Here is a 20,006-nt window from a genome sequence, read left to right on the forward strand (position 1 = left end):
TTCCCTTTGTGGCCGAAGAACCAATAGGAAAGGAGGGGCCACGCCCCCTCCTGCCAGGCTATAAAAGGCGCCTTCAGCTGTTGCTGTCTCTGAGACTATTTGGCGGAGCCGGGGTGTTGGATTCGCAGTGACACCGGATTGACTCGCAGGTGGAGTTTCTGACATCGCGGAGCGATTGGTGCCGAGAGGAGCGAGCCTGGTTTCTCCAGTGGATTATTGCACGGTGCCCGCCTGCCTTCTGGGTTGCTGCTGGTGGGCTACGGGGTTGCTGCTGCTCCCTCCCGTCTCCAAGCCATTGTGGATTATAATTGCAACATGACCCTGGAAGAGCTGGTGGCTTGCGACAACACTGCCAAAAAGTAAGTGTCTCCCTCCTTGGCAAAGCCGCGGGAGCACCAGCCGGGGCATGCGGATGCCCGAGCCCTTCGCTGTGTCTCTCCAAAGCCGCCCGGCATTAATGCGGTTCTCCCCCTTGTGCTCTCTCTCCCCCGCAGGATGCAGACCGTGAGCGAAGCGGTGGAACAGCTGCTGGTGGCCGCTCAGCGGCAGGACTGCCTGACAGTCGGCGTCTATGAGTCGGCCAAGCTCATGAATGTGTAAGTATCTGTGGCCCTGACGTGTGCCGGGGCTGATCAGCTGACGTGGCTGGTGGAAAGCCGGGGGGTGCCCGGCTCACTTAGATCGGCTGGGGCTGGGGCTGTGTGAGGGATCAGGAGGGATCTGTGTGTGACAGATGCAAGAGAGAACAAGCTCTGGCATTGGCTGTTGCTTGCTCAGGAGCAGCTGGGCGGGGGGCTTGTATGAGACTCATTTCCTTAGATGGCCAGTCAGTCTGCGGGGCCTGCCTGTCTCCCCCTGATCCTGACCCGCCTGCTTCCTCCCCGTTCCCTGCAGGGATCCAGACAGCGTGGTGCTTTGCCTCCTCGCCATTGACGAAGAAGATGAAGGCGACATCGCCTTGCAAATCCACTTCACCCTCATCCAGGCTTTCTGCTGTGACAATGACATCAACATCCTGCGGGTGTCCGGCATGCAGCGGCTGGCCAAGGTCCTCGGGGAGAGCTCGGAGGACAACAGCGAACCCCGGGACCTGCACTGCATCTTAGTGACGGTGAGTCCCCTCGGGTGCTGGGGGTTGCCTCCAGGGGAGCAGGGAGGGTGCCCATCACCTGGGAGCCAATCCCACGGCCTGTAGGGGCGAGTTGGATTGTGCAGTGGTGCTGATGCAGGGCTAAAATTGGCAGCCGCGTGACCTGGGGCCGAGCCAAGCTGCTTCAGTGATGTGTGTGTTACCGAATAGCCAAGTGGCGTGGGTCACCGCTCAAGTATGTCTCGTGATTGGGCCGGGGTGACGTCCAGGAGGTTTGTGTGTGTTGCTAACGGTTGGATCTGTGTGTTCTCTCCCAGCAGAATCCCCACACCGATTCCTGGAAGAGCCAAGGCTTGGAGGAAGTGGCCAGCTACTGTGAAGAAAGCCGCTGCAATAACCAGTGGGTCCCCTACGTCCCGCTGCTGGAGCGTTGAGCTGGGCACTGCCTTCTCGTCTTGTGCTGAATTCCTGTTTTTTTTAACCAAAAAAAACAACATTTAAAAAAATAAAAAACCACCCCATCAAAATCAAAGCTAAGGAGTGACGGAGAGGAGAGCGCCTGGGCCGGCAGTGATGGTGTGCGTGGAAAGGGAGGTGTGCCAGGGCACTGGCGATGGAGCAAAGGGGCTGTGACTGCGTGGAGACCGTTAAAGGAGCAGCTCGCTGGAGCAGGCTGGCAGGAGAGGCGCTTGGGGGAATGACTGAAGCAAGGCGACTGACTCCTCGGATGTGAGGGGCGCTCGACTCCTGTACGCAAGGCGCGACGTGTTTCTCTGACTGCGTGGGGCGTGGATGCCGCTGATCCATGACAAGGGACTGGATTTCCCTCCGCTCCCTTTCTCTGCAGCTGCAGGGGGGCATGGCCACATTTAGCTAAGGACTTAATGTGGCAGGGTGGGGAAGAGACTGGATTTTTTATTTGTTTTGCATCTGCTTTTTGTGTTGTGGATGGAAGATGTGAGGACTGAAAAGGACAGTTGCAAATGAACTTTTATTTTTCAATGGACAGAATGTCTTATATTTATAAACTCAAGATTACAATTTTTTTTCTTTGCACTCAAGCCACTAAAAGAGTCTGATGCTATATATTCTTGTACGATGAACTTGCAATAAATTTCTGAAATCTAAATATCACTTCCTCTTGCATTTTTCTCCTCTTTCCCCCCCCCCCCTTCCAGCTGTGACACTTCCCGGTCCCTGCATGTTGCATCAGAGCAGCATGTCCTGTACTCTGATCAGATCAGGATGTAGCTGTGTTCTTAAAGCAGCTTCCAGGAGCCAGCCCTGTTCTCACTCTTTGCAAAAACACTGCAGCTTTCTGGCTCTGAGGCGCCACCACTTCTGTAAATTGACAAAGAGGCTTAAACAAGCAGCAATTAAGGGCTGGCCTGTTGCAAAATGCCATGTGAGCTCCTGGCTGTGGGGCAGCCTCCTGCCTAGTCTGCAGCGAAACAGGATTTGGTCTGGTTTCAGGGTGTGGAGGAAGGAGCACCGGCCAAGTTTAGAGAGTCAGCGCTAACGAGAAGTGCTAATTGGGTCCTTAAATTGACTCTCTCAAAGCCTCCTTTTCTCACCCCCACTCCCCCTAAAAAGAAAATTTGGGATCCGAGATCATCCACTTTTAGGTTTGACTAGACTTACTGAGGATCACAGAAGTTTTTCTCCCAGCCCTTCCCTGTCCATGGTCGTGCACCCACAGCACAAGGCTGAGCTGAACACCCCTTGCTGGGTGTGTTTCCTGGGCAGGGTTTGCCCCCATGGCTGCTGCTGCAGACCCATTTCTGCCTCCAGTTATTTCTCCAGGAGCCTGGTTCCACAGAGGCTGCCACTGACTCCTGGCAGCTTGGGAACCCCGGAGCACCTGCAGAGCAAGCCCCTAGCTCATGCTGGCCCCTTCCTGCGCAGTAGAAAGGGAGCCTGGCGGGCGGCTTGCCCTGCAGGTAGCACTACTGGGGGTGAGGGACTCGCCCTGTGCTGGCAAAGCAGCTGGTCAGCGGGGGTGGGCACATGCAGCCTGGTGTCACCAGCCCTTGGCAGCAGGTCCAGACCCTGTGCTGGGTCCTCATGGAGCAGGGTTGGATGGGGCCCCGAGTGTGTCAGCGGGGGGGCAGAGTTGGTTCTAGGGCAAGACAATTCCCCTGTATCCACCCCCCCCCCCCAATGCAGGCAGGGTCCTTATGCCTGAGGCTTGCCTGTGCTGGGGGGGGCATTGCTAGCCCAGTGGCGCCTGCAGATTGGGAGGGGAAAATACACTTTTCTCCTCCCCCTTGGAGCCTTGTGGGCAGAACCCCCCCCCCCCATGGCTCTGCTGCAGTGCGGGGGCACCAGGTGTCCTCTGCTAAACCAGCCCCTGCAAGTGTGGCATAAACGGAACTAGACACGGGGGGTTTAGATGCCAGGTATTTAAAAGGGCACCAGTGACTGGCTAGCAAAAGTAGCCTCTAATTTAAACAAGTCGTGCCTAAGATCTTGCCTAACATCGCCTGCTGCGTCAGTGTAAGGGGGGGGGGCCTGTCCCACCCATTCAAGATCACACTCTACTGCTTTAAATCTATTCCTCTGCTGGTGTCTCCATTTCAGGGAGGAAACTGAGGCACAGAGGGGGGAAAAGGGACTTGCCCAAGGTCACACAACAAGACTGGTATGTGGAGCCTGGGTCTCCTGAGCCTCATGCTGGGCTCCTCCTGACTGGCTGAGGTAATGGTCAGGAGGAAATACAGGAGTGACCTGCCTCATGATTTGACTCAGGGGTTAGTGGGGTGGAGGGGATGCCAGGGGTTGGCTGCCCGCCAGCATCCGCTTTTCTCCACTGCTGCAGCTAGTCCCCTTGGCTGCCAGTCCGGGATGGTGACACTTGCAAGCATGAGGAGAGACACACAAGTACAGGTAGGTGGGCCTGAGTCTTTCCAGGGATGTAGGGAGCCCGTGTGCTAGGCCCATGCCCTGGCCACTCAGCACAGAGGAGAAGGTGCAGTGCCCCCCTGCTGGGTGCTACCTTCAATTCCTGTGTCCCATCTCGTGCTGCTTTACATTCTGGAGCGTGACCTGCCCGGAGAAAGTGAAATCAAGACTGAACAGCTGCTTTCCTGCAGTCAGGATTCCCCGTGACACCCCTGGGACAGGGAGTCAGGCTTGAGGGGAAATCATGCTGCTTCTAAGGGAACAAAGTGTTTGTTATGAGCTAAGACAAGAGGAGGGTTTCTAGGAAGCTGATATGAGAGAATCTAATGGAGTCAGGGTTCTGCTGCACAAATAATACTCCCTCCCCCCCCAAACCTGCAAGATTTGCAGCCCTCCTTCTCCCCCCCCCCTCCTCCTTGCAGCTTTGTGCCAGAGCTTGAAAATTGGGAAATGCAACTGAATGGGCCCTGCAGGAAACAAACATGAAACTGACGAATCTCCCCAAACTGGAAGAACCTAAATAAATAATATGGAAGAAGGGGGGGGGGCTGTTTGGGGAAAAAAGGGTAAGTGTATAAAATGCACATGCAGTTGCACAGGCAGATAGCTGGGGGAGGGGGGGATGTCATTGTGCACACACACACACACACACACACACACACTTTTGCACATGCAGCAGTGGCAAGGGCACATGATGCACCTGTTTGCAGCCCAAGGGTGAGCCCGGCCTGTACGTGTGCAGGTCCGGGTGTGCTAGCCCATGCATGTTTCCATGGGCGTGCGTGTGGGTGTAATTGGCCTGCAGTCTCCACTGCCCCTGTACTCCTGTTATTAAGGCCCCAGTACGTGCTCCCAGCTCCACCCCCTCCCTGGCGGTTGGGAATGGGCAATGGAGCCTTGCTCTCCCCTTAGCCTGCTGGTTAGAATCCAGCCAGGGGGACCCCAAGGGGTGACTCCCAAGCTGTAACCAACACCCTCCCAACCCCAGAGAGCTGCCCATGTCCCCGGCTGGGCAGCCCCCGGCTCGTGGGCGTGGGGACCGAGGGGGCGGCGTGGTGGGCGCTGCCGGGGATTTCGCTGCCATGCAGGAAGCTGCCCTTTGAGCACAACTCCCCCAGGCTGTGTGGGCAGGGGGTGAGTCTTAGCCCTGCCAGGAGCAGGCTGCCTCACCCTCCCTGGGCCAGGGAACCCCCCCAGCTCCTGGCAGACCTGCGGGCTGCTCGGCAGCCACACGCCCACCCCCTCCGCGCCCACGCTCGGTGCAGGGGGGGCTTCTCCCAGCCACATGGGCTCAGCAGAAATCCCCTGCGCCGCCTCCAGCCGGAGGGACTGGAGCCCAGTGGCTCCATGATGAAGTCACCACAACCACCAACCACAGGAGGCAGCTGAGCAGTGCGAGATGCTCACAACCCGGAGGGAGGGAGAGGAGAGGGAGGCTGACACCATCTGATCCCCAGGGGCCAAGTGAGGGCGGGATGGAGGAGAGGGGGATTCAACACCCCCCCCCCATTACAAGAGACACATCCCCGCAGCCTTATGCCCTCCCTGGGGACCTGACCCCAAGCCCACGGCAGCCGACAGGAATCTTTCCACCCTGGCTCAGGCCCCCCCGTAAGGGAAGCAGCCGCGCCCACCACCTCCTGCCCTGCCCTGAGTTTTGTTAGGAACAGGGTGGTGAGGTGTGTGCTCGCTCGCGGGCCTGGGGGGGGCGGGGGCACAGAGGAATGGGTGTATTGGGCACATCTTTGCCCTGCTGTGTTGTGGGGTGGGGAGCTGAGCCCTGGAGACAGAGCGCCCCTCCTGGCCCTAGGGCGGGCGGGGGGCTGCCACGCAGGGCTGAGATCCACCAGCCTAGAGCAGGCTATGAGGGACATCAGCCTGTGCTGCACCCATTTGGGGCCCAAAGAGAGGGTTTGGGGGGAGGGGAGAGCATTGTCTAGTGGTCAGAGCCAGGGGCCTGGGAGTCAGGACTCCTGGGCGCCAGTCTCAGCTCTGCCACTGACTCACTTCGTAACCTTGGGGACGTTCCCAGCCCTGCGCCGTGCCTCAGTTTCCCCATCGCTGAAATGGGCGCAATAACCCTACCTCCCCCACGCACCCTCCCTTCTTCCTGGGGAAGAAGCAAAGGCTACACGGTGCTCTGAGAGCCTCAGTCGCAAGACGCTGGCGGCCCATGCAGTGTAGCGATTTAATGACTCAGGCACCAGGGCTGCCGGTTTCCCCAGAACAAACTCCATGGGCAAGGCTGGAAGCATTCAGGAAGGGAGAGGAGCTGGGGATTCCCCTGGGAGAAGCCACAGGGAGAGGATGACACGCAAGGCCGTGAAGCATTCAGCGCCTGACCTGGCAGCAGCTGCCGAACAGGTGGCGAGAGCTATGCAAACAGTGCCAGGTGGCCAAACAGCCAATAAGGAAGTGCTGCAGCTGAGTCTGGCTTAGCGCTCACCCGGGAGGCCCTTCTGGGGTCCAGCCCCCCACTGTCTGCTCAGCCCCTAAAGCCTCACTCACACCTGTAACTCGGTTTGCTGGGGCTCAGCCAGGCCCCTCTGGCTGACACATGCCCACAGCATCGGATCTCATTAGCCAGCTCCCCCTGGGACTATCCTGGGAGCGGGGCTGGGCTGTGGGTCAGGAGTGAGGTGCAGCAGGGAGCCCAGGGTGGGGCCTGGGATAGCAGCTCAGAAGGTCTCTGAGGTGGCCCAGGGGCCACACAGGCAGCACATCTGCTAGCGCTGCTCACTCGTGCTCCTAGCCCTGCTAAAGGCAGGGTCATCGTCTACTCCAGGGGTGTCCTTGCCCCTTTGGAGCAGGGCACAGGGCGGCCGGCTTGTCACATACCACCTCCGAGAGCCCGGATGGACGGAGATGGGCCGCTGAAAGCAGGCCCTAGTGTGCAGAGGCACGAGCCTAGGTGGGCACACTTTTTCACGTGCACCTGCCGTCTCCCCTTGCACAAGCGCAGAACATGCACCTGCATCCCCAGCGTGTGCACAAGCATCGGGGGGCTGGAAACACCTGAGCGGGTTGCATGCACGAGTGTGTGTGTGTGTGTGTGTGGGCTTCTGCACCTGCTCCCGGGGCTGTGCCCTCCTGCAGGGGGGCAGCAGTGACCCAATGCCGCGGCCATTCCTGGGGGCGGAGGGATTGGCAGCTTGGATCCCTTGAGTTTGGTTGGGTCTCAGCCCAAGTCCTAGCAGCCACGTCGTCGACCATTGTCACCACATTGGCAGCCTTGGGACTGACTGGCCCATGGGGGCTGAAGTCCCCTGTCACCTCTAGTCCTTCCAGGGCAGAGCTGAGGTGCACTGAAGGGGACCCTGGGCCTGCTGCCGCCCATACGTCCCGGGATCGCAGGTTACTGGCTGCCCATTGCCAGGGCATCAATGCAGCCCCTGCAGGAAGGGCTGGGTTAAATAACCTAACAAACCCTGAGACTCGTCCCCTTAATTCACAGGAACAGCAGCAAGCAAAGCTTTGAAGCGGTCAGTGGAGTGACACCGATTTCACCCTCTGGTGAGCTGGGCCATTGACACCAGTGGAGCTGGGCCAATTTACACCATCTGCAGCTCTGGCCCCAAGGTCGGTGTCCAGGGGTTTTCCACACACCAGTCTCTGCTGTCCCGGCCTTAGGGAGCAGTCGTGCACTTAATGGAATGTTCCCATTTGGAAAGACGGTAACACGTTGCACAAGCAACAACACTTTGCACATTTGCACCATGGCTCTCAGAGCAACTGACAAAGGTGCCATTAGCCTTAACTTCCAAATGGGGAAACCGAGGCACGGGGGTAAGATTTGTCCAACATCACACAGAGAGTCAGTAGGAAAGCCAGCAAGAGAACTCGCCCTGCTCCAACCTCTGGGCAACATCATCCTCCCAGTCCCAGCGGCGAACCCAGGAGTCCTGGCTTCCCATCCCCTGCTCTACCTCTGAGAGCCAGGAAAAGCACCTGGGAATCATGAATTCTAGTCCCCCTGCTTTAACTATTCACCTTCATTCTTCTACCAGACCCCAGGCGTCCTGAAGCCCCCTCTCCCCCAGCGCTAGTTATTAGACTAGGTGTCTGCACTATAATGGCCCGTTGCCACATGTCCACCTGCAGGAAACACGCAGCTTAAAAACCCTGCCCAGCTCCAGCTCTGAGCTGGCTCTACAGTGTAGCACGCGAGATCAGCACTTCCTCCTCCTTGGTTTCACTCCTGCATGCGTAGCTTTCCTCCTCACCCCCCCCCCCGCGTGCGCGCACACCCCCCCCCACCCCTCACACCTTTCCTTCCTCGCTCGGAGGTGGTTGTTACGCTGCCTTTGCTGCCTTTCCAACGTCAGTGCTTCTGATGACAATAACCCTCATCAGCAAACAGCGTGAAACAGTTTGGTGTGGGAGGAGGGAGAGTGGGGTCCGACAGGTGCTGATGAGGCATGTCCGTAACGACACCCTCCCCCACCCCTAGCACCTTCCAGCCGAGGAGCTCCAAGCGCTTCCCCAATATTAACACATGCAGCCTCCTAGCACCACTCAAGAAGTATTACGCCTTTTTTTACAGATGGGGAAACTGAGGTGCAGAGCAGTGAAGTGACTTGCACAAGGCCACACAGAGAAGCAGAGCTGGGCATAGAACCCAGGAGTTCTGGCTCCCAGTCTCCCCCTCCAACCGCCCCAGAAGTGGCTGCATTTCAGCGCTGTGGAGTGCATTTATTTTGCAAAACACTTTGGGCTCCTCACCCCGGGTGCACAGCTCCTTGGTGATGCAAGATTTCACTGAATGCCCTGAAACAGAGCCAGCTTTCTGCATCCCTCCACTGTGCCCCATGTCCCCCTGCCGACCTGCTCTCTGCTGCACACCGCTCCTCGCCTCCACCACACCCACTGTCTCTGTCACCGCCACACCAACCCCTGATGACCCGGGGCCCTTGGGATGGAAGAACATTGTGTTCCAAGGGCTGCACTAACAAGTCCCGCTGCAGCTTCCAAAGGCACAGGCTGGGGCACTGATAAGGACTCACGCTCTGCAAGCTTCTGCAATCAGCTTTTCCCGAACCAGAGGGGCTCGTCTAGCAGCTTGCAAAGAGCTCTGCTGGTTGGGTCTCTAGGAGCAGAGTGGGTCCAGCTCTGGCTTCCCCCAGGACCCTGTTTCTGGGGTGGGGGGTGAAGTCGGTGCTGCTAGGATAGGTTATGCGGTGCAGGTCCCTGTCACCCAGAGGCAGGCGGTTAGTCCCAGCTGATCAGTGAGCACCAGCTGGTAACCCTGTTTTGGGGACTGAAGTGATGCAGCAGCTCCTGGGGTCACTTCACCTCCACAGGCGCACGACGCCCTGCAGCGAGCGCTCGCTGTTCACGAAGCTCCCTGTCTCGCTGCCGTCTGGCTAGTATTCACTCGTCCTTCGTTACGCACGGGGAAGGTGCTGGGCCTCCTTCTTAGTTCACTGTTCAGCACCGAAGCTGCCTCTGCCAGGTTCAAGCCAGCCGGGAGGCGTCCTGGTGCCGGGAGACTGGCACGTCCTGGGGCTGGGACGCAAGCGGCCGTGGCAGGCCATGACCCGCCAAAGGAAAAGGAATCATCTGATCAACGGGCTTGGTGCAAAGTGGATGGCCCCCGGCACAGCGCCGTCTCCAGAGCCCCCGCCGGGTGGGACACAGAATTTCTGGCCCGGCCCGTGACCTTAGCAAGCAGGTCACTGGAGACGAGAGCGTGATCCTGCCTCCCAGCACAGGGCAGAGCGGGCAGCGGCTGTTCGCATGGCATTCCTGGCTGCCTGGGCACAGAGCTGAGCAGCCCCACCCCCAGAACAATAGAGACCCCCCGCCCCCAGCAGAGAACAATGGAGAATCCCCCCCCGCCCCCGGCTCCATAAAGAACAGGGGGAGCCTGCAGGGTGCTGAGCACCTTGGGAATCTGCTGCGTGGGTCCATGGTTGTGCTGGGCTCTGGGTGTGTCTGTGCGTGCACAGGTTTGCGTGTGCGTGTGTGCACGGGGCTTGCACGGCTTGGCTTGCTCAAGCCCTGAGCCTCCATTGCTCCTCGCTAGCTCAGCTCCCCGTTCAAGCAGCAGAGACAGAGACACTGTTTGTGCCCTGACCCGATTTAACCCCAGCGCTGGCCTGTCCCAGCTTCACCCCGGGGCTGGGCGGGGAGCAGAGGCGGCTTTGCACACACACTCGCTCACAGCACCTCTCTGCATCCGCCCCACCCGGCCACCTGCACAGTACAGCCCCTCCGTGGGGGGAGGAACCGGTCTGCTCGGCAGTGGGGCCGGCCGGAGGAAAGCGCCTCCCTGGCCCGTGGGTTCAGCGCCGAGGTCCCTGAAAACAGGGCTGCATCCTCAGCTTGTCCTTGAGTCTGAGCAGGCAGCTTGGCTCGGGCCCAGCCCCTGCAGGCACAAGCACATTCCACGCTGCGCTGCCTGCGCCTGCCTGAACGCTGCTGGCTCCTGGGCCCGCTCAAACCCTGGCCCGCTGCGTGGGTGGGTGCAGCTGGCATTGCCCAGCCTGGGTGCTGCCCAGACCCGGCCACGGCACACCTGGGCTCTGACACACCTGGTGCCGCTGCAGCGCTGCTAACCCACGGCCCAGGCCTCTGCCCGGACTGCGACACCCCACGGCGCTTCCCCCACTCTGTGCCTCTCCGGTCCCACCGCACATTTTGTTCCCCCGAGGCCCTCGGCTCAGGCCTGTGCCCACCACTCAGCGGCAGGCGCTCCACAGCCAGAGAGGCCAACGCATTGGCAGTGCCCCGGAGACCAGCTCTGGGGTCCCCTCCCCGCGCCTGGGCTCCAGCAGACGGAGGCAACCCTGAGCGCCTTGTTGTGGCTGCTGCTTTTCCTGCCCTGGGCCGGTTTGTCTCCCGTGCAAGGGGAGGAGGCTGGGTCTGGGACAGAGACATAGATAGCGGGCGGGTGAGCCGTCTGGGACAGGACGCAGCACGTCAGCTCTGCCAAGCCTGAGGCAATGCTCCGGGGCTGGCCTGGATGTCCCGAGTTGCCACGGGAGGTGGAGGAATCCCGAGGAGGTCACAGAGCCCGGGGGACGCTGCCTTGGCTCTCACCTTGCCCCAGAGCCAGCTGAGGAGACAGGGCTTTGGGAGAAGGAGGGGCCAGTCGGCAGGACCTGGACGGGACTTTGTCTCCCAGTCCCTCCTGCTCTAACCCCTAGACCCTACTGTCCTCCCAGAACTGGGGACAGAACCCAGGAGACCTGACTCCCAGCCCCTCGCTCTACCCACCAGATGCGTTTAGGGCTCTCGCATGACCCCATTGTTACAGGCGTCCTGGGGGATCCCTGGGCTCAGTAGAATTGCCCCCACATCCCCCCAGTCAGCCCTGGCTCTTGGCCTAAGCCCGTTCGCGTTCCGGCCCCGAGCAGGGTCCCACATGGTCCCACATCTTGTATCTAACCCAGTTTGCATCCGTTTCAGGTGGCTACAAACTCTCCATCCTCCCCATGCCAGGCGCGGCAGGTTGGAACCAGCCCCGGCCCGTTGCCAAGTTAAACCCAGCTGTGATTTCTTCTTTGTCTTAGAGGCTGGGGGCTGGCGTCCCTGTGAGACGGGCTCCGCACACACCCCAGCGAGAACACAAACACCGGGCGAGCGCTCACCAGACACCGGCGGGAGAACAGCGGCCGGCTGCACGTAGCCCGGGGTTGTGTGGGGTGAAGAAGGGGAGCGGCTGCACGCGCTGGGCTGGGACAGGTGCTCCAGGGAAAGTGGGGGCCACGCAGACGAAAACACAGTGTCCTGTCTGCCAGTAAACAATGCTGCACATACGCACGCACACGCAGGCATGTGCACAACACGCGCACACGCTAGTGATACCTGGATCCCCCTCCCCTCCCCGCACATCCCCTGCAGCCCTGCCCCCAGCGTCCCGCCCCCGGCCCTCCACACCCCCGCCTGGCACGCCCGCCCCCGGCCCCGGGCCTGTCAGGTTGGCGCTCCCTGTAATTAGGCTGCATCGTGCCAAGCTGCCGCTTGGCAGGCGGGGCACCACGCTGGCTCAGCCCTCACTCAGCCCCACTCGGCTCCAGACCAAGCAGACACCTCACATCCCAGCACAGACAGAAAAGGGCTTCCCGGGCCACAGGCACTTCCGGCTGCCCTGCCCTGCCCTCGGTGCTGGGGAGATGGAGCAGGGCTCAGGGCTCATGCCCTGGCTGATTGCTAGGGAGGCTCTGGACCATGGAGTCGGAGGGCAGAGGTGCATGGGAGGGGGCCGCTCGTGACCGGCTGCCTCAGTTACCCCAGAAGCAGTGACCCGGCAGCAGGGATGGGGATAGAGGGCCTGATTCTGCTCCCGTTTACAATAGGAAGCCTGAGTCACTACACCCCCATCCCCACTAGCCACACACTCCTCACTGAGCTGGAAACAGAACCCAGGAGTCCTGACTCCCAGGCCCCTGCTCCAATCACTAGACCCCACTCCTCTCCCAGAGGCAGGAGCAGAACCCAGGCAGGAAGCGGCTTGGACTCTGCACAGGAGTGGCCGGGTGATGCCAGCTGTAGGGCAGCGGGAAACCAATGTGCTGGCTCAGCTCGGGGGCTTTGGCCCAGTTCAAAGCAGGGGTCAACGCCCCCCCGCTCCGATCTGCCGGGGGAGAGCCAGGCCCCCAGTGCCTGCAGGGACCCACTCCTGACTCACACCATGGGGTGCGCGAGCGGAGAGCCAGGAAACCAGGGGGCATGTAGCACGGGAGGGTTGGCCCAGCCTGGGCGACGGGAGGGCACACTGGGCTCCTGCTGCGGGCTCTTGCAGAAGTCAGCTCAGAGGCAGCGTGGACTGGTGGGTAAAGTGCCAGACCAGGACTCAGGACACCTGGGCTCTTGTCCCACCGTGCCTCAGTTTCTCCTCCTGCCCTTTGTCTGTTTAGACTGGCAGGTCTTTGGGGCAGGGCCCGGCTCTGACTGCGTCCGTGCAGCGCCCGGCACAACGGGCTCCTGACTTTGGCTGGGGCCTCTTGATGCTCCCAGAATAACAGGGGGCCGGGGGGGTTCAATGTGCCGGAAAGGGGCCCTGGCCACTCGAGTTCTCGCCAATGACAAACCAGCCAGCAGCTGGCCTTCCAGCCCCTCCCCCGCCTTCTGGGGCTGAACATTCCCATTTATTTAAAAAAATGAGGAACACCCCCCGCCCCCATCCCCCGCTGCGCCCCTGTCCCCTGCTGCCCCGCTGGATCCGCTCAAAGGGCAGGGGAGCCCAGCAGGCGAGGTCGGGTCACGGCCGGGGGAGGGGAGCAGTAAGGTGGGCTCCAGATAAACCAAAAAAGGGCAGGAATGCTGGGCCGGATCTGCCTCTTCCTGTCCCCTGACAACGTCTCCGGCCTTATCGCAGGCTCTCAGGAGCGAGGGGGCCGCAGCTGGAGCGGGCTTCGGACAGCGACTCGGAGCTGTTTCAAAAGCACGGGGCGCTGAGCTGCAGGGCACGCCCAGGGAGGGATCCCCTTCAGCCTGCCCCTGGCTGAGCCACTGACACTCGTGCACATTGACCATTTTGCACTAGTGCAACCGACTGCCCCCGGTGCAGGGCCCTGCAGCCACACCCCGCAGCTCTGGGGCGGGCGGCCCTGGATTGGCTGGGCCTGACGCTGACTTGCATGGAAACGCTCCTGATTTGTGCAGCCACAGTCAGGCCCATGAATCCATCCAGCTTCTGGGCCTGAGTCTCCGGCACCCTGCACCTCCTGCCTTTGCACCAGTGCACAGTGAGCCCGGGTGGGAGTGGCAATATCTCCCAAGGGGCACGGTGCAGGAGCATCGGGTCCCTCTTACCAATGGGCTGACCCAGGCCAGCGGGCCTGAATTTCCACCACCCGACCTTGTATAGTCGTGCACACTTGTGCGAAATGAGTATGAAACACTCCCCATTGGTGCGCAGCCCCCTTCTCACTGGACGGCCTTCGCAGCCCCCATGTATGTTGCTTTAATGACTGGCCTGGTGATGCCCCCCCTCCCCCCCAGGCTTGGCAGAAGAATGAGCTCACTCCCTGCTCCATACAGCCAGGCGGGTGAGGAGGGGGCTGGACTGTGAAGCCCCCACCCGGCTGCCGCTCTTGGGATGCCATTCCCTGAGGACGCTTTGCTAAGCTCGTCCCTGGCACAAGGTGTGCCGCTGACCCTGCAGGCAGCAGCCATCATTTATGTGGGGCCTTACGAAGGTGGGAAACTGAGGCAGAGAAGGGCCACGACATTCCCAAGGTCACCCAGTGAACTATGAGCAGAGGCTAAAATCCATCTGCACCTGCTCTAACCACTAGCCCCCATTCCCCTCCCAGGTGGGGCCGGAGTCCTGACTCCCAGCCCCACCTGCTCTAACCACTAGTCCCCATTCCCCTCCCAGAGCTGGGGATAGACTCCAGAGTCCTGACTCCCAGCCCCACCTGCTCTAACCACTAGTCCCCATTCCCCTCCCAGAGCTGGGGATAGACTCCAGAGTCCTGACTCCCAGCCCCACCTGCTCTAACCACTAGTCCCCATTCCCCTCCCAGAGCTGGGGATAGACTCCAGAGTCCTGACTCCCAGCCCCACCTGCTCTAACCACTAGCCCCCATTCCCCTCCCAGAGCTGGGGATAGACGCCGGAGCCCTGACTCCCAGCCCTATTGGCTCCAACGTGTTCTTAAATCCCTGGGGCGGGAATACATCGCTTGGGTGCTGATTCATGTACCAGGTACCTGCCAACAAAATCTACCCCCCCACACACCCACTGCAGCCCTTGGTACCAGGTAGGTCACCACCCCCGGTTTGTCGGGCGTTGCTGAAAGACGGGGCTCAGCAGTGAAGGGGTTAAAAGGGTCCAGGGCGAAAGGGGGAGCAGAGCCCGCGTCCGAGCCCGGGGCCACGTGACGCTCGGCTGGGGAGCTGGCAGCCACACGCCCCGGCGGCAGCGGCGTAGCCAGGTTCTAACATCAGGAGGAGCGAACACATAAAAAAGGCGCCACCCGACCTATCAAATTACCCCTCTGCCTCGATCTAACGCGACCGGATCTAACACCCATTCGGCTATAACGGGCCAAAGCAGCGCTCCGGGGGGCTGCGCACGCACCCGGCGGGACAGCCCCTCGTCTCTCCTGAGGGGCTGCTCTGCGATCTGCGGCCCCTGGCAGCAGGCAGCACACAGGAGCGGGGGGGGGGGTCACAGTCCCCCGCATAAGAGAGACAATCGACAGAGGTGGGCAGGGTCCGTTGGGGGTTTGCATGGGGCAGAGGGGGTGGGGGGCTGCACTGGGAGACTCCAATGCAGCACCTAGCCATGCTGGCTCTGTGCATCATGAGGCACTCGGGAAAAGGAGGCAGCAAGAGAGGGAGGCCGAGGAGGAGGTGCCCTTCCCCTCCCAGCTGGGTCTGAGTCCCTGATCTCAGAGTCTCCGCGCTGCAGGCCCCCAGCCCCCAGGTACTGGGCTGCAGGACAAGCTAGAGGGGCTGATACAGAGACGTCAGGACCAGTCAGAGCACTTCCCAGGTCATCATGAAACCTCACTCCTGGAAAGCTGGGGGAGGTAATATGTGGGGAGGGATAATATATATCAAGGTGGGTGAGGTAATATAGTTTATTGGACCAGCTTCTGTTGGTGAGAGAGAGAGAGAGAGAGAGAGAGATGAGCTTTTGAGCTTTCACAGAACTCTTCTTCAGGAAGAAGAACGAACTCCAGGAAAGCTCCAAAGCTTCTCTCCCTCTCACACCAACAAAAGACAATTCCATCCACAGCCCCAAGGCAGAGATTGTGCTGCTATGAAGATGTCCCCTGATGTCACCCAGATGCCAGGGAGGGGGAACCCAGCACAATACATGGCCACGGTCTCTGAGAGGTGAGGCCGGCGTCTCTGCCTGGGCAGGGCGGGGAAGCAGCGACACCCCACCCCACAGGAGATGCGCCTCCCCCACCCCGCAATGCCTGTCCTGGTCCAGCTGCCCGGGTGCAGGGGATGTTTTTGGCAATGCCTCTGGCTGAGCCCCTGCCCCCCACCTTGCAGACGGCCATCCCCCCAGCAGCCAGGTGCTGGCTCTCACAGGGTTTCCAGTCCCGCCCCAAGCCACCCTGACCACAAGAGAGACCCCCTTGGAAATGCACTTACCAGCCGCTGCTACTGGCTGCCTTTAGTGGGGCGAGCGGTCAGGAGCTGCTGCCGCAGAGCCCAAGAAAGCACCTGCCCCAGAGCCCAAGAAGCAGGTGGAGAAGGCGGTGGGGTCTCTCAGCTGCTCAGCCCCTTGCTCCAGGAGCAGTTCCCCTCGCTGATTGGCTGGTGGCCAAAAACCAGCTCAACAGCGACCACTCACACTCCCCTAGCCAGCTACCCTCCTGCCCCCGCCCCCGCCCCCGCCGAACAGCTGATGGTCGTGGGCCCCCACGAGCCCCATAAACAGTTGACTGGGGGGTGGGTGCCCCTGCCCCCTATAGGGGCATGCCCCGACCAACCCCCTTCTTCCCCAAGGCCCCAGCCCCTCCCCCTCCCCAGGAGGCCGGCTTGCTGGAGCTCAGTTCTTCCCCCCTCCCCTCACTGATTAGCTGCCTGGCTCCCGCCTGCTGGGAGCCAGCTAATCGGTGGGGCAGGGTTTATGCAGCACACTAGGGGAAGCCGGCAGAGCCTGCCTGCAGGAGCCCGGCTTGCTGGAGCTCAGTTCTTCCCTTCCCCTCCCTGCAGCTGCTTCCCCTGCACCCCACCAGCTACGCTACTGCCCGGTGGACGGGTTCTGGGGCCTCGTCCTTTTGAAGTGGCGCCTCCTCCAAGGGGTGGGGAGGCCGATTAGCTGGAGGACGCCGGGGGCCACGGCGGGCTTCCGGATTTCCGGCCGCGGTGGGACCGTGCAGAGGAATCCGGGCTGATCCCGGCAGCAGTGGGCAGTGCCAGGCCAGACAAGGCTGGGGGATGGGGGGTGTTTGTTATTCTCTGCAGCGCTACTCCTGGTTTCCTCAGCCCGGCTCTGAGCAGCTGCCGGGCACAACGGAACCAGCTGGGGCTGCAGCTCAGAAAGCCCCCAGCGTGTCCGCAGCCCGTCAGTGGCTGCAGCATATGGGCACCTATTGGCAGCCTGGGGTGCTGGGGCTGCTCGGTTGTTTACCTGCACTGGGCCAAGAGCCTGAGGCATGTTCCGGCCTGATTCGCTACTCACTTAAATCAGGAGTGTTGCCACTGAAGTCGACGGGCCAGATCCTCTGCTCTGCCGATTTGCCCCAGGGGCGTAGTGAGTCAGGCCTCCTGGCTTCTATGCAGTGTTGTAGCACTGACTCACTGTGTGCCCTTTCACTGCCGTGTGCCTCAGTTTTCCCACCTGTAAAATGGGGATAAATGCTTCCTGGCCTCCAATGATTGTTATGAGGCGGCTGCTCATAAAGCCCTGTGAGGTCCCAACACAAAAGGTGCTAATGAAGCCCAAGTGAGGAATTCGAGCTGCTGTCCAGGTTAAACAGACTTGGAGGCTAGGTCTGGGGCAGGAGGGGTAACGACACTGCTTGTGGAGAAGGGCATGAAGCCACTCAGATGGGTGGAGGGGGCAGCGGGACTGAGCTGTGTATAAAGTGAAAGGGAATAATTACTGCGGGGGGAAGGCAGAAGAGACTCTGAAATGAGTTGCCTGATTTTTCACAAGAGCTCAGCACTTTGCACTTTTGCTTCCCCCCACCCCCACACATTCAAAAGTCACAAATACGGCCCACAAAAATCACGAGATTGGCTTAAAAATCAGAAGATCTTAACAAGAGTCACACATCTGGGTTTCATGTGCTTTGCCTTCCGGTTCCTGCCCCTTTAGGGGCTGCATTTCTCCATGCCCAGGAGGCCTAGAAACATTTTTTTTGGTTCTCAGTGGAAACTGGGAGTCTTGGGTCATCCCAGGACTCCAGGAGCTGGGGCTTTAAGAGAAAACACCCAAGCCTTCCAAGACTCTCAGTAAAGTTACTAGAGCTGTGTTACGACTGATGCTGTGTGCCGAGTGCTTGGGAAACCTCTGGCCCTGAGCAGGGGCTCACCTTGAAAATCTGCCTTTTCAGTTATTCCCATTCCTCCGCATCCCATTTGCACATGTGTGTGACTTCACACACACAACTCAGCCCATAAAGCTACCCTGTGCTACATGTTTGCAGGCTGGGGCGGGTAGCGGCGGGGGGTCCTTACGATACCAGCGGGAGCCAATTAGCCCGACAGTGGTGCAAACCCTACTGCAGATTGGTAATTTAGCCCTGAGTGAGTTGCAGAATCCAGCACCCTGGGGCCAGCCAAGGGGCTTGTGCAAACAACCCGCAGCCTTTGCTAAGAGCCTGGTTATTGCTCAGCGATGCCGCAGTAGGAAGGCTTTCCCAAAACAGAATTGCGTCTCTGGGGACACAGTATTCTCTGGTGGCTAGAACGCCCCGTGGGGACTCACAAGATCTAAGTTATAATCCCAGCTCTGCCGGCTGACTGGGGAAATTGTTTTCCCCAGGCCGTGCCTCAGTTTCCCCTCCCCGGAGTTTGTCAGAGCGAGGTCTGGCTCTCACCACGTGTCTGTGCAGCACCTGACACAATGGGAGGGGGTGTCGCTAGATGCTACTGTAATAAGAGGAACTATGTGAAATGTTGGAGGCGCAGGGAGCCAGGAGAATTACCTCCTTCCTGAGGATGAAATGCTGCTGGGGGGCCAAGGGGTGGCAGCTTCCCCAGATTTCAGATGGGCCCTGAGCAGTGAGTTCTTTGCCACCGGGAGGCAAATGACGAACTATCGCTTATTCCGCCCGAGCAGCACTCCGCCCGAGTAGGGTTTTCTTGATGCTGTTTAATCTAAACTCCCCAGTTCGGCAGTGTTCCCAGCCGCAGAAGCCGAACACAAGCCCTCCGCTGCCCTTCTAGGACAGGCATTGGCAAGGTTCTGTCCACGGGGCCTGGAGAGCCAGGCCGCGGTCTCGCGGGGTCGTGGCCGTCCCCATCCTAAATGGAAAAGGCAAGAGCTCAGAAGTTACCAAAACCAGACCAGACTCCACCGGGACGGGCACCCATCACCAGAGGCATGAAGTGGCCCCTTGCTGGCAACCTCAGCAGAGAAGCTGAGATCTGAACAGGCCATGAGGACTGAGGGTCCCTCTCCACTCCCTGGCCGAGTTCTCTACCTTAACTAGGCAAGGAGGCAGTGTGGCCTAGGGGGTAGAGAGCTGGATTCAGGCCACCTGGCTTCTATCTGCATCTGGGCCACTTGCACTGCTGGGAAACTCTGGGCAAGTCACTGCCCTGCCCTCGGCCTCCGTTTCCCCATCTGAGGCTGACTTTAAAGCCACGGCATCCCAGCTTCTGATGGTAACAACAAACCCGTCTTGACCTCGGCTTTTTCCAGCCTCCAGCTCCAGTCGTCCCGCACGGATCAAGTGTTTTCTCAGTTCAGTCCTTCTGTGTAAACACGAAACCGTCAGCTGATTCCTGGTAAGTTACGAGGCAACCCAAGAGCCATCTGGCAAGCAGCACCCGGCTGGGGACGTCGGTTGTCTCCCTGTGGCGTCACGGCCGCCCTCCCCTCTGTCAGAGAACAGGCTGGAGGTCAGAGCCCTGCAGCCGGACCAATGGGGAGCGGAGCGAGGCTTTCTTGGCATGGCCTTGTCAACTGCACGGGACTGGTGTCCGTGCACTGGGAACACAGCGAGTTCCTTCCCACGGAGGGAGCAACTCCGGGTCCCCCCATGGGCTGCTGGGAACCCGCATCCAGGCCTGGCCTGCTCCGGGTTCTGGTGCACGCCCCTCTGCAGCATTCCCAGTGCTCTGCCAGTGACCTTGGGAAGGGCCCTCGCCTGCTTCCTTGGTGCACTGTGGGAAATTGGCTGGCTCCACCTGCATGACGACGCTGCCTGGCCGGGCATCTCCGTGGGGAGAGGCACCTCGGGCTGCTGAGGACCCCGCAAACTCTGGGGGTCTCCACCTCCCCCCTCGCTCAGGGCCCCCAGCTCCCATCCCTGGTGCGGCTCCCCCGCTCTACGTAGCACCCCATCCCTGGTGCAGACCCCCCCTTTCTGCCACTCAGCCCCCCACAACCTACTCAGCTTTCTCCCATCCCCCACCCAGCACAGGAG

The 20,006-nt window shown here is 60.3% G+C and overlaps 1 protein-coding gene across 2 annotated transcripts; it reads left to right on the top strand.

Annotated features, from left to right (window-relative positions):
- Positions 1 to 76: 76 nt before the first annotated feature.
- On the top strand, positions 77 to 2,224 carry GADD45B (growth arrest and DNA damage inducible beta). 2 transcript variants are annotated; one of them, XM_044998776.1, is made up of 4 exons: positions 77 to 359; positions 495 to 596; positions 895 to 1,111; positions 1,408 to 2,224. In XM_044998776.1, the coding sequence occupies exons 1-4, from the start codon at positions 316 to 318 to the stop codon at positions 1,522 to 1,524; spliced, it is 480 nt and encodes a 159-aa protein (XP_044854711.1). In that variant the 5' UTR covers positions 77 to 315; the 3' UTR covers positions 1,525 to 2,224. The 2 variants fall into 2 exon arrangements, with proteins under 2 accessions (XP_044854711.1, XP_044854712.1); XM_044998777.1 differs by having other exon boundaries at positions 80 to 359; positions 1,411 to 2,224.
- The last annotated feature ends 17,782 nt before the right edge of the window (positions 2,225 to 20,006 follow it).

This window comes from Mauremys mutica, chromosome 24, assembly GCF_020497125.1.
Source record: "Mauremys mutica isolate MM-2020 ecotype Southern chromosome 24, ASM2049712v1, whole genome shotgun sequence".
Taxonomy (NCBI): domain Eukaryota; kingdom Metazoa; phylum Chordata; order Testudines; family Geoemydidae; genus Mauremys; species Mauremys mutica.